This window comes from Raphanus sativus, unplaced genomic scaffold, assembly GCF_000801105.2.
Source record: "Raphanus sativus cultivar WK10039 unplaced genomic scaffold, ASM80110v3 Scaffold0549, whole genome shotgun sequence".
Lineage (NCBI taxonomy): Eukaryota > Viridiplantae > Streptophyta > Magnoliopsida > Brassicales > Brassicaceae > Raphanus > Raphanus sativus.
Window position 1 is genome coordinate 19,119 of NW_026615867.1, and position 13,281 is coordinate 32,399.

The 13,281-nt window shown below is 33.1% G+C and overlaps 3 protein-coding genes across 3 annotated transcripts; 1 reads left to right on the plus strand and 2 right to left on the minus strand.

Moving 5' to 3' along the window:
* Nucleotides 1–4,087: 4,087 nt before the first annotated feature.
* Nucleotides 4,088–5,316, plus strand: LOC108845596 (uncharacterized). The gene is made up of 5 exons (XM_018618782.1): nt 4,088–4,255; nt 4,345–4,429; nt 4,531–4,775; nt 4,883–5,023; nt 5,104–5,316. Exons 1-5 carry the CDS (start codon nt 4,088–4,090, stop codon nt 5,314–5,316), a joined length of 852 nt encoding a protein of 283 aa, XP_018474284.1.
* Nucleotides 5,317–5,881: 565 nt separating this feature from the next.
* LOC108847110 (uncharacterized) lies at nt 5,882–7,244 on the minus strand. The gene is made up of 4 exons (XM_018620298.2): nt 6,797–7,244; nt 6,585–6,719; nt 6,288–6,495; nt 5,882–6,088 (listed from the first exon to the last, which is right to left on the minus strand). Exons 1-3 carry the CDS (start codon nt 7,151–7,153, stop codon nt 6,304–6,306), a joined length of 684 nt encoding a protein of 227 aa, XP_018475800.1. The 5' UTR covers nt 7,154–7,244; the 3' UTR covers nt 5,882–6,088; nt 6,288–6,303.
* A 4,554-nt stretch (nt 7,245–11,798) lies between these two features.
* LOC108847227 (uncharacterized) lies at nt 11,799–12,933 on the minus strand. Its single transcript, XM_018620414.2, has 3 exons — nt 12,506–12,933; nt 12,286–12,417; nt 11,799–12,181 (listed from the first exon to the last, which is right to left on the minus strand). The coding sequence occupies exons 1-3, from the start codon at nt 12,854–12,856 to the stop codon at nt 11,984–11,986; spliced, it is 681 nt and encodes a 226-aa protein (XP_018475916.1). The 5' UTR covers nt 12,857–12,933; the 3' UTR covers nt 11,799–11,983.
* Nucleotides 12,934–13,281: the final 348 nt, after the last annotated feature.

Genomic DNA, 13,281 nt, shown 5'->3' on the forward strand with positions numbered 1-13,281 from the left:
CCAGTGGGTTTGACTGATCACCAGAAAAGAGAGTTCATTAGTCTCTAATTAAGATGTTTTATTTGTTAGGGCTCTAAATCTCTAGTAGGTTTCAACTGAATCATTTATCAGGCTACTAATTACACAAATTCAAAACAAATAACTCATGGAAATTGTTGCATTTAGTCTATAACTAGGATTTTAGGCCAGTGAATCATGTATAAACACTTACGTAACTTACGTTCGTGACAATTCTATAACGTTTAAAGTTCCCAAACAGAGGATGTTACTTGTTACCTGCTTCAACTTGCTGGCTTATTATTACGGTTTTAAACGGTTGAATTTGTAATTTGTTTACTCTTTACTCTTTACAGTACCCACTGAATTTTGCCAAGACCCGCAAAAATAAGTAAAACTTTTAAATTGTTATTAAATTTATTATAGAGGATTAATCAGGTAAGCTAAGAGGAACAGATTCATCACTCTGTGTATTATACATATTTTACATAAATAGACACTTGATATCTATGATACCAATCAGTCAACAACCGTAAAACTTGTTTGAATAGATAATACTATTTTATGGGTGTTCAATTCATATTTTAATATATATATATAGTCTCATGGCACTGGTATTTAAGAAGTTAAAAGAAAACAACTGTTTTGTTTAGGGTTTAGTATATTAATTTTATGAAATTAGGGTTGGAGATTTGAATTTAGATACAGGTTTTATTTTGATCAACTATTTAAGGTTTAGGTTTAGAATTTGTTATTAAAGTGGAAAAGCATGCCACATGCTTTCATTAGTTTCAATTTTATATTATTGTTATCGTATGTTGTCTTGTTGATTGACAAACGAAACAAAAAAAAAACTCTTCTTGTAGTTTCTGGGAACTTATTTCCTGTTTAGAAGTTAAGTATGGAAAGTTAAAACACACATCACGGAACTAATTTAATTTAATTTGAATTAAAAGTGGAATAAGATAATACAAGAAAAAACTAAGGGAGAAAAATGACTTTACATACTCTCTCTCCACACTAGTCTCTGCTCATTTTCCCTACATGCATGCATCCGTACGTAAATGCTGAGGTAACTGCTCTTTTTCTTTCTTACAACGATAGAGCACTTTTTCAATTGTCGTATTAAATGATAGAGCTCCTTTTGATCATATATAGAAAACAAATCAAATCATACGTTGTTAACCCGCTGGGCAATTTGGCCTTTTTAAAGATTCTTTTGAATTTCGTGTTTCCTCATTTCCTCTTTTGTTTCTCCTACCGAACACATATACTGTATCCCTGCTCAGAAAAATCACATATACTGCATAATATAATAATCGTACAATATATTCGTCTGCGATCTTATCGATCATTTAATGAAAAGGGTTAAAATGAGGGAGCATTGACATAACATGCAATCAGAATGACGGACACTCCAGCCATTTGTTATTAATATTACACGCTTTTTTTTTTGAAACACTATTAATATTACACGCTTATTCTTCATTTTTACGGAGAAAGTCTTCAAAGTTCAATCAGACTAAAAAGTCCCATTGTCGACATCCGATCCAATGTTTCTTTATAAATGTATCCGTTTTTTTCAGAAAAATATTTACCAAAAAATTACAGCTTTTTATTAAATTATAACCCTCCAGAAATAGTAGACACGTGTATATGTATATGCTACATGTAAACAAATGATGACCAATAGGTAAAATAAAATTCTACAAAACTAGAGTAATATAACTGATTAGAGGAGCATTTGATATGGCATGAAGCATATTTGGTATGAAGGCGAAAAAACAATTTTGTTAGCCGAATTATTTGGTATGGACAGGTAGAAGAACAAACCAAACACACAAATTCGAGACAAGCAATGCAAAAGGATTAAAGGAGCATTTGATATGGCAAAGAGACGAAGCGCCAACTACATGTTACCTCCGCTCAGACCAAGGGCATAAACCCTCCATAACCTCTCTACGTCGATGATTCATCAACATTATTTCAGATTATGAATATTAACAATCTAAAATATAAAGTTATATAATTTATTAGTCACTATTTAAAGTACTTTTACTTGAATGTAAATAACCATTTTCACGAATATTAACTATTCAAGAGGTATAATAGGTTATAAATGCATCTCAAGTTTTTTTCCACTAGTATGAATTTCAAATTTGTTGCAGGAATCTTGTATTATTTTTGTCAGTTGTTACATTTAAAAACATACAGAGACGATTTCATAAACTGTAAAACAAAAAAAAAGAGTTGTTGTAGCATTAACTTTATATAAAGGATTATTTATCAAACAAAAAAAGTTTTATACATAGTTTTGGCATGTGAGCAGTGCGCCAGTGTCGTACACATTAGTAGTCTTTTACCCTGCAGTAAGGATTAGGTATGAGCTGCCTTTTTTACCTTCATCCAAAGATCGAGATGTTTAATTTTTATTCCGTTTAATTAATTTAAACTGTATAAAATCCTTACCGTATTAGAATTTTATTTACTTTTAGAAGTCCTCATCATGTAACTAATTTATCTAGCCCATTATTTTAAATGCTTACACTTTACATATGCGTAGTGGACTCTAAATTTGAAGTAGAATTGCGTACTTTTCGAAAAAGATAAAACAGAAAATATACTATTAGTGTTTCAAAAAAAGTTACTATTAAAATTTTGTGAAATTAGGCGGTATAAGTTACCTAGCAAAAGAAAATTTATTATCTAACTAAAATTACACATTTTCTCCTCTTTCTTCTTTTTATCTCTCTCTAATCTCTTTCTACAAAATCAATTTTTTTTCTTAGCTATTTCACAAATAAGCCTAAAATTTTTACTTAGCTATTGCAAGAAACTATAATAGACTAAATTTAAAATTAAGAAGAATTATAATCCGTCAGGTTTTACTACTATATATACTTTTTTACTACTATATATACAACAACCGTTTTGTTGTCATAATACCCCCATGTAAGAAACACAAGTCACATATTTGAACTCTCACAAGAAAAAGAGAAGACATTTCTTATCTCACTCCACAGTTGTCTAGACACAAGTTCTAGTCTTTAAACTCTAAGAATAGAAGCAACATCAATACATGAGATATTACAATGACGAACGTATACATCTAGAGATAATATGTTTACGTTTGATAGCAAATATTTTCTTTTGTGGAAATTATCTACAGAGTATACCAAGAAAATACTTACAATTTTTCATGTTACCTCAATTTATAAATAAATAAGATGTAATCACGAAAATAAACCTTACAAAAATACGCATGTTTTTTTAATTACTGATGATGACGTCACCTGTTTACAAAGTGGGTAACTTTTAACAAAAAAAATAAAATAAAGTAATGAATTGGCACTAAACATGGATATTTGTTTAACAATCCAGGTGTCCATCTCGCTACAGTCCCTACCTCATTAGTACACTCTCTCCTAGAAAGATAAATTTGGGTTTGTCATTACTCGGTTCTGCAAAAAACTTAGGGTTCCAAATTCCAAGGTTCTCTCCCAAATTTCTTTTCCTCTTCAAAAATCTGTTTTTCTTAGTTTCTTCAAAAGTTGGGGTCTTAAACCTCTCTGCTTCACTAACTTTTGCTTGTTACGGTGTTAAAACTTCCTGCTTTTTGGGTCTTTGTTTTTCGGCAACAGCTTTAGATGAAAGTCTGATTAGACATTTTCAAGTTGGTCTACGTTTCTTCCAAATCTGGTTATATATACCTTTACATTGAAAAGTTCTGAAAAAATAACGTTGGAAGTTTGAGTATCAAAGATTTATGATTTTCTTTAGTCCTCGGTGTTTTGTAAGTTTTGGATCTCTTCTCATCTATTTTTTTTATTGTTTCTTTAACAAAAAAACTGTGTATATCTTCTTAATATATTTCTCCTGTATCTTTTTGCTAAAGCTGTTCATTAGTCATTTTTTCCCACCAAAAAGGGTTTTATTTCTTAGAAAATCTTTAGGTCACACATTAAAAAGTTATGGATTGGAATTTTGTTACTATTTGTTTCTCTTCAAACCTCGGCGTTTTGTTTGTATAGATCCTATTATCTTTTGGGTTATATCATAATACTGTTTGTCTTCTTGTGTATGTAAAGCAATGGAAAGTGATAAAGGAGGAATTGGTGGGATAGGCGGTGGTGGTATAGGGGCTGGAGGAAGCAGGAAAGAGAAAGGCTTAAATACTAGTAAACGTGAGGCAGCTGCTAAACGAAAAGCACGGCCAGATCCTCCCCAACACCACGATGTACCTCAACCAACACCACGGGTAAGATACCATTTTTAATCTATTGTGTTATTTTTTTTGTTTTAGATAAAACCCTAATTGTTATCTTGTTATGTTGATATTTTTATCAGGTTTTCGCTGATGGAAGCAAACTGCTTTTTGATTGGTGTCAGATACACCCGACTTTGCTTTGTCATATTATTTGTCAAATCACGGGTACTTAGAACTCTTTATATTAGTTTGTTTTTGTATAGTCATATCAATGCAAATTTATTCTAGTGTTAATTTGATTTTTTGGAATTCAACTTAAACATCAGATATCTGTTGGGCTCTAGTTCTTGGCCGGATTCTCCAGTTCGTGTACAACAAGGATCGTCACAACGTCAATCAACACAAGTATTTGGACATTGATGGCTTCGCAAAAATTGTGAAATTGGGGAAGAAAGAAATAGCTCATAATAAAGTAGCTGAGAGTAGTAATATGGCGGTTGGTTCTCTTAAAAATGCAATGAAGCACATACATGACGTTGGAATACAGAAAAAGAAAGACACTATCAAGACGGTAAAGCATTCACTAATCTAATAAATCTTTATATATATTTGACCATTTTATTTATATATCATATGTTCATATTGATTCATTACTACTTGTTTTTGCTTGTTTTGTAGAAATCAAAGACATTTACAGTCAAGGGCTCTTTTTTTCCTGTAAAAGATGCAACTCCAGGAATGATCACTCGTTTGCTGGAGACTAAAGGTCCTGTTGGTATGGCACTTGATGTGACCCCTGTGCTTCTAAAACTTAAAGATGTAAGTTAAGTTTTTCTATAACAATTGCTATACGCTAGTATAAATCTGGCTACAACTTAAACATCAATGTACTGTTTCAGGGAATTTATAGGGTACCAGAGCCAGAAGTTGGAAAAGAGAGACATGTCATCACTATTGTAGCACATGGGGTAACATTAGATGGAGAAATTTTTTTCGATGTGCAAAACACATGGGGAGTCAACTGGGGAGTTGCAGGTCATGGGAGGATCATAATTACAGGAACCACTAACGACATCTTTTTTCTAGACCAATTGCTTAAGAAAAAGAAGTAAATTTGGCCTACACTACCTGTTTAGTTTCATCTTATAACTTTTCTTTCTAATTTTCTTTATTTTATTTTATCTTAATTATATTTCGACTTCTTAAATCCAACCTTCTTTCGAATATATTATTATTTTTGTTTCTAAATTTTCTTTTCTTTTTCATCTTGTTTAAATTATGTTTTAAATTACTAAATCCAATCATCTCTTTGGGAAACATCTTTTGAACATGCTTGAATACTTGTCAACAATTCTCAAAAGCTCATGTTCATTTAATTGGAAGATAAATAATTAACAAAACCTTTAACAATCTAATATTTTCATATTTATCAGGACGTTCTCTTCATCGTCAAAATTAATAATCAATTTTCTATATAGTGTACATAATATATGTGTACACATCTACAAAAATTGCATTATTTGAACGTCCCAAAGACAAAAGTATCAACAAATTTTTTTAGACCAAATGAAGAGAAACTAATAAACATCCTGACGTTACGAGTTATAAACATCAATTTTATCTTTGACCATATTATCTCAGGTAATCGCCCACCCAACGAATGACCGAAGGTATCGTCCACATCCAAGAATATAAAATAAACATCAAACATAATATAACAACCATCATTAAGATCCATAATATTAAATTCATAAGTCTCAACGCAAAAGACAGATAACATTAATACAACCTAAATCCATCTGGGACTCGGCTTAATCATAAAAGACTCATTTTAATACATTATGATCTTGGTCTTCCTCGTAGACTACCACCAGCATACCAAATCTGCAAGGATTAGATTGAAGGATTAGAGAGACTAAGATGAATAAATAAATAAATAAATAAAATCACCCCAGACGACATAGCCAATAACTCTATGTTCACATCACTTCATTGACAAAATTGAAAGAGCTCTAAGTAATTCCAATAACACAGCAACTAAGTAATTCCAAAGAAAATAAAAGACTAAAACATATGAACATACCTATGCAAGTCACAGATTAGGATTTGGGAGAAGCTGGTCGGCAGAGGATGGGAAAGGGAGGTTTTGCTCCAAAATCCATAGCCTTGGCTTGATACTCCATGAGAGGACCATCGGGATGCTCTCGAGCCATAAAGGTGATGTACAGCTTCCAACCATCTCCTACTTTCATATTGCCTCTAACGATGCTTACCAATTCCACGGTCTTATTCTAAGTAAATAACACACATAACCATCCCCTATATGTGAGTATACCAACAAATTTAAAATGTTTATATTTGAATTGATGAGTACTCTTACCTTCTCCTCGTTGAGTTTCTTAACACATAAGGAGGCAATAGACTCCAAATATTCCCTTGTGGTCATGTCAATCCAAGGTTCTTCCAGATCAGTAAGGGGGAAGATGGACCTGAAGGGATCTTGTTCATAAAAACCCTAAAAAAAAAAAAATCAAATACATAAAAGATCCAACTTTATAAAATTGGATGAACAAAGAGGGGGGATTACGTTACCCGATTCTTCCAGGCCTGGATCTTAAAGTCGCGGAACACTTTGTACTCCTCGTCGTCGGAGAAGCTTTTACGGTCCTCAGGGTCGTAGAACTCGTAACCATCGAAGCTGTCCTTATCCCACTCCGGTTCCGGTTCTGGGAAGTTTAAGTAATTAATCCTAGGAGATCTCACCACTCCGTCTTCGTCTTCTTCTTCAGTGTCGACAGACCATGCGCGTCCGCTGTCGGTATCGCTATCCTCTTCCATGCTTGTGTCGTCGTCGTCGTCTTCATCTTCCAACTTCTGCTTTTTCGAGACAGAAGAGTCAGATTCCTCCTCAGCCGCAGCTCGTTTCGCCGTGAAATCGTCGCTTAGCATCGTCGCTGGAGAATCGTACAAACCCTAGATATCTCTCTCTCTCTCTCGACACACAAATTGGGAACGGAGCAGATATGACAATAATGAACCGTTTGTGTTTACCGATGTGTCCTTATATCTCTCTCCCTGCCTATTTGCACACGTGACTCGGTCGGAAGATTACTTGGGCCAGTGAGCACATATATGGGCCAAGCCTGATATAAGCCCATAGTAATTTCACGAACACTTTTATCCCCCGTCTATTTACGAACCACCTGTAATTAAATTCATAGGTTAATGTATTACCAAATGTACGTGTGTCACGTGACGCCTTTTCCAAATTAATAATCTTTTTTTCCTGTACAGGATTAAAAAAAAAAATTTGGACTAACAGAAAAAAAAACAGAATTATAAATATGTAAGTAAAGGCTGTTAATCTTACAAAGCCGAAAATTTGTCGGTAACATTAGTGTTGTATGTCTTAATCAAGGTTAATAATTACAAGTTTTCACAAGAGTTTTGAATAGATAATTTCCATCTCTAATGTTGTCAAGTGTCCTTAACGAAAAACAGAAGTTAATCAGCCTCCAACTTCTTCAAATACAAACGAACAATAATCAAATTCCCAACAAGAACAGTGAACAAAGTTCTGATTTGGTGTTCTGTTGAACTAGCATTACTAACTTATAGAGAAGAGGTTGGGAGCATTCAAGCAAACAATTAGTGGTGGAAACTGAGGATTCCGAGTGACGACTGAAGAAGGAAAAGGGAACATACAGATGCTCGTGAAGTTCGGGCAGGGCGACGTGATCCTGGCGTGGAATGCCGTCGACGAGAGGAGGAGGATCGATGGAGTAAGTGCTGTTGCGAGGTTCACGATCGATCCATGGTCATTGATTGTAATGCTCGGTTTATATGAAGGCCAAAGGTGATTAAAAATTATTTTGGGTGAGGTGTTTTTATCTTCTTTGTCAGGGTCACAAAATTGTAGTATATTTTTCTTCTCGTCTATAGTAGCATCTAAATCTGTATGAGTTCTTGTCAAAATAAAATGTACGAGTTCAATGTTTTAAAGCATCGGAAATCTTTTTTTGAATCTACTTTCGTCTTTGTATCATACTTTCTAGTACATTTCTGATAGAAGTTGGTGATTAGACATTTTCACATCAAAATGAGTTGCTATTTCAATCTTATACATATACTTTCATTCTTTACAAAAACTTGGTTTATGACTCTCTTTTTTTTAAATCCTTGTAATTCTGTATATTTTGATCATATTTCATTTATCATAATAAAACATACAACATGTTCTACTTTGAGTATTATCATCATAATATGAATTTTTGTTGTTGTTGTGTATGTTTCAAGAAAATGGACGGTGATAGCATAGACACTGGTGGTATGACGAGAGCCCAAATAAGGTTAGAATTTGAATAATGAAAATTCATGAATGTTTATTTTAATCCTTGGTGTTTCTTAAGTTAAGATCTCTTTCATTCTTGCCTTCTTTTTCATTAATGTTTATTCAAGAGAAAAAAATTGGGGGTATTATGTTTTCTTGTGTGTTTTGGTTAGAATTTGTTGATTAGACATTTTGACATCAAAATGAATTTCTCTTTAAATCTTCTGGATATACATCTTTCTTTACAAAAAAACTTGATTTCTGGTTGTTTTTCTTAAAATCTTTTGTGTTCCATATGTTTTGATCTTGTAATCTCCTTCATTATAACTAACTTTTGCTCGTGAAGGTGTGAAAACTTCATGTTATTATACACATGTAAAGTCTTGATTCATGATCATGCTATATGACTCTTGAGTGCACAAACTTGGTACATATACAATCAATTGTGTGTTTCATTACAAAGAAAAAACTAACTTTTATATGTATCATTGATTTCATCTGTTGGATACTAAATGTCATATTGGATAGCACTTGAAATATTCTTTGAGGTGCAGAATAGTGGAGGACAGATTGGGAGTCAATGGTCATGGTAGGATCATTATCAGTGGAACTACAGATGATGTTTTTACATGCATGAGGTATTTACATGTTAGATCACTGTGAAAGACTTGTTTCATTTTACTCCTTCATTTCTATTTATGTATGTTTTGAACTTTTGAAATCCAATCCACTGTCTTTGTGAATACGACGGATAATTGTTTAAAAAACTTATATTCAGAAATCTAATCACTAGCCTATTTTTATATTTTCTACGTTTCATGTTTATTATGCATCAATTTTCCATATATCTTTCATTCTGCATAAACTTTCCATGTAGTTTTCATTGTGTGTATGTGTTATCTATAATTTCGATGTATGTACAGTAAAAATTCTATAAATTAATAATGTTGGGACTTTGGTATTTTATTAAATTATAGAGTTATCAATTTACAAAAAAAAATTTTTTTAGATTTTTTTCTATTTTAAGCTATAATTTTTATATATAAGAAATATTTTATGTTTTCTTTATTTTCTTCACCGAATATTTTACCGTCATATTTGGTTATATCAACATGAAATTCTTATTTTCTTCTTCTTTTTCCTTATGTTTTCCTTCATTTTATATTTGTCTAATTTAATTTTTGATTCCCTAAATTGTTTACTACCAATAGAACTTTTTGAGTCCAAACAATATTGAATGCTTGTTGAATTAGAATTCGAAAAGTTATCATCCTCAAAATTATAAATCAACAACCTAATTAGATAAGTTCTATATAAAATAGAAATTCTATAAATTACAACTCAGTAAATTAAAAATACAATAAATTAATAAATTTCATTGGTTCTGAGTTGGTCCGGTCCAAAATATGATACAAATATATAATATATTTTTTTTAGAAAATCATATGTAAATATGTGGTTCCATTAAAATCATAAATTAATAATATATATATAGTTTATATAAGTATAAATAAAACATTGTATTGAGTTTTATATTCACAAATAAGTTCATTTTTATTGTTTCTTGTCACTTTACTATATTTTTGATAATGTTTAGTAGAAGTATATCTAAAACAACATTTGAAGTCTATTAAACATATTTCATATACACCAATCTGAATAATAAAACAATATGTAAATCAATTTTCTTAAATTTAATTAATGTATATACATAAAATCTAAACAAAAAATATTTTTTGTAAATTAATAACTCTACAAATTAATAACTCTACAAATTAATAAAATATCATTGTCTAATTATTATTATTATATAACTTTTTACTGTACATTAATTTTATGACACATATTCGAACCTCTCCACTCAGTTGGATTGATGAGTACTAACCTTCTCCTCGTTGAGTTTCTTAACACACAAGGAATTGATATCCGCCAAATATTCCCTTGTGGTCATGGTTCTAAAACGTTGTTCCATATCAGTAAAGGGGGAAGATGCACCTGAATGGATCTTCTCCTAAAACCCCCTAAAAATCAAATACGAAAACATTAAAAAGTTTGATGTCGTTCATGGGATAACAAAAGAGGTTACTTGTGACGTTACCTTATTCTTCCATGCGGAATCGTTCGTACTCCTCATCGCCGGATAAGCGGTTCTCAGGGTCGTAGCAGTCGTAACCATCAAAGCTTTCCACATCCACTCCGGTTCCGGTTCCGGTTCTGGCATGTTTAATTAATTAATCCTAGGAGGTCTCACGACTCCTTCATCTTCTTCTATCTCGACACTCCATGCGCGTCCACTATCGCTATCGCTTTCCTCTCCCATGCTTTTATCGTATTCATCTTCGAACTTTCGTTTCCTCCTCCGTCGAAGCTAGCTTGGCCGTCAAGTCGTCGCTTTTCATCGTCTCCGTAGAATCTAACAAATCCTAAAAATCTCTTACCCTGGCCTAAAACGTACGTACATCCGTGTTGCATGTCTCTTTTCCTCATCCTCCAAATTAATAATCTCTTACTGTAATCAAAAAGATTTTAAGCGTTTACGTGTACAAAGTTATTCAGACAGAAAAAAAAGTTACTGATAATTTAAAATCTTTTAGCTAAAACCTATATTTTTAAAAAAGGCGACTACAAGTTTACACACGAATTTTGCATAGATGATTCCACCTCGAATGAGGCATTATGGTGCCAAGACTGGTATTTGGCAATGAAAGCAAAAATATTCTGCTTCAATCATCTTAAGATATAAATGAACAATCAAGACCACAATACAGTCAATTCTAAAGACCATAAAGTGAAAAGCTATCCACATGGCTGTCCTGCTATTTTACTTACCACTGTTTTTTTTCTGAAAAAGATTTTACTTACCACTGTTGCCGATATTTAAAACATGTTTTATTATTAGCAGCTCCACTATAGACTCAATTAGATTACTTGGATTTTGGATCATGCTGCTATGAAAGCTTTCATTGTATAGTCAGCTTATGAAAGCCTCCATCATCTGAAGACCTTCCAAATACACAAGAGAATGCCCTTACAAATCATTTAATCAAAAATCTAACATTATATTAAACATCAAAAAATAACATTATATCCTCCCCATTTAATATCCAAAATATAGATAAACATCAAATATAGTTAGCAACCATGATTAAACTCAATAATTATACCGACAACTTAGAAAGTAGGGCCATGATAAGTTTTAATCCCAAAGACATAAGACAAAACATAAACCATCTCGGACTCGGCTTACATATCAGTGAAAAACATCATTTCAAATACCCCTTAATCTTGGTGTTCCGCGTCGACCAGCAACAACATACCGATTTTGCAATGACTAGATTGAAGATTTGAAATCCAGAAAGACAATCATCCGAAATTACATAAAAATACTACTAAGTAGTTACACTGAGAATAAAAGACTAAACATAAAAAATACTTATGCAAGTCATAGATTAGAGCATGCTAGACGCTGGTCTGCAGAGAATGGGAAGTGGAGGTATTTTGTCTCCTGCAAAATCCATGGCCTTGGCTTGATACTCCACGGGAGGACCATTAGGATACTCTCGAGCCATAAAGGTGATGTAAAGCTTAAACCCACCTCCTGGTTTAAGATTGCCTCTCACAATGCTTACAACTTCCGCAGACGAACCCTAAGCAAGTATAAAACACACACAGCATCCTATCTGTGAGTATCATATCAAATTAATTACAGAATACAAAAAAAAGGTTTATATTTAATCAGATCAGTACAAACCTTCTCCTCGTTGAGTTTCTTAACACACAGGGAAGCAATATTTGTCAAATATTGCCTATCAGTCGGGGTTATCGAGAGATCGTCCAGATCTCTCATGGGGTAGATGGATCTGAATGGATCATCTATAAACCCCTAAAAAAATCAAAATAAAACCAAACACGAAAAGATTTAAAGAAAATTCATTGTGTGGGATAATAACAAAGAGGGGTCATGACGTTACCCTATTCTTAAAGCACATGGTTTTATACTCGCGGAACTCTTCATACGCCTTGTCGCTGGAGAAACCTTTGCGGCCGTCAGCATCGAATACCAATTCGTGGTCGTCGTAACTGTCCTTGTCCCACTCCAGTTCCGGATCTTGCAAGTTTGAATAGTTGATTGTCGGAGAGTCATCGTCTTCTTCGTCGGCACTCCATAAGTATGGGTTATTGCTATCGCTATCGCTATCGACTTCGTCTTCCATGCCTGTGTCGTCTTCATCTTCATCTTCGATCTCCTGTTTTTTAGAGACAGAAGAGTCAGATTCCACCTCCGTCGAATCTCGTTTCGCCGTCTCATCGTCGCTTTTCATCGCTGCCGGAGAATCGAACAAACCCTAGAATTGTCTCGCTAACACACAGATTGATTAGGGGACAATATTAAAATGATACTCTTGTATGTATTTACCGATGTGCCCTTATAATATCAGTCGTTTGTCATAGGTCAACGTATTACCAATACGCGTGTCACGTGACACTCTTTCTTCCCCAATGCATTTACTTGCCGCTTGCTTTCCCGGTTTTGAAATAGCATAGCTTTTCTATATAATGATATTAGTGGAGGGAACATTTTTTTTTTTGCTACTTCCCATCATTGATGATATGCTATTTTACTCCCGATCTCATCTAAATATTTTAGGTATCATTTTGTCTGCTATGTAATGATAATATTCATCAAAAATTGGTAGACTACTGCGTGACTTAATGAACACGGAAGAAAGTGCCTGACAAACCCCGC

What these genes read in the sequence shown, in the direction of transcription:
- LOC108847110 (XM_018620298.2), bottom strand. Translation starts at nt 7,153, where the DNA reads ATGCTAAGCGACGATTTCACGGCGAAACGAGCTGCGGCTGAGGAGGAA. An exon ending in TCCAGGCCTGGAAGAATCGG is followed by an intron (nt 6,720 to 6,796) that starts GTAACGTAATCC and finishes TTTTTTTTTTAG; the next exon opens with GGTTTTTATGAACAAGATCC. An exon ending in AGAAACTCAACGAGGAGAAG is followed by an intron (nt 6,496 to 6,584) that starts GTAAGAGTACTC and finishes TTATTTACTTAG; the next exon opens with AATAAGACCGTGGAATTGGT.
- LOC108845596 (XM_018618782.1), top strand. Translation starts at nt 4,088, where the DNA reads ATGGAAAGTGATAAAGGAGGAATTGGTGGGATAGGCGGTGGTGGTATA. An exon ending in TACCTCAACCAACACCACGG is followed by an intron (nt 4,256 to 4,344) that starts GTAAGATACCAT and finishes TATTTTTATCAG; the next exon opens with GTTTTCGCTGATGGAAGCAA. An exon ending in AGAAAGACACTATCAAGACG is followed by an intron (nt 4,776 to 4,882) that starts GTAAAGCATTCA and finishes CTTGTTTTGTAG; the next exon opens with AAATCAAAGACATTTACAGT.
- LOC108847227 (XM_018620414.2), bottom strand. Translation starts at nt 12,856, where the DNA reads ATGAAAAGCGACGATGAGACGGCGAAACGAGATTCGACGGAGGTGGAA. An exon ending in CCATGTGCTTTAAGAATAGG is followed by an intron (nt 12,418 to 12,505) that starts GTAACGTCATGA and finishes TGATTTTTTTAG; the next exon opens with GGGTTTATAGATGATCCATT. An exon ending in AGAAACTCAACGAGGAGAAG is followed by an intron (nt 12,182 to 12,285) that starts GTTTGTACTGAT and finishes ATACTTGCTTAG; the next exon opens with GGTTCGTCTGCGGAAGTTGT.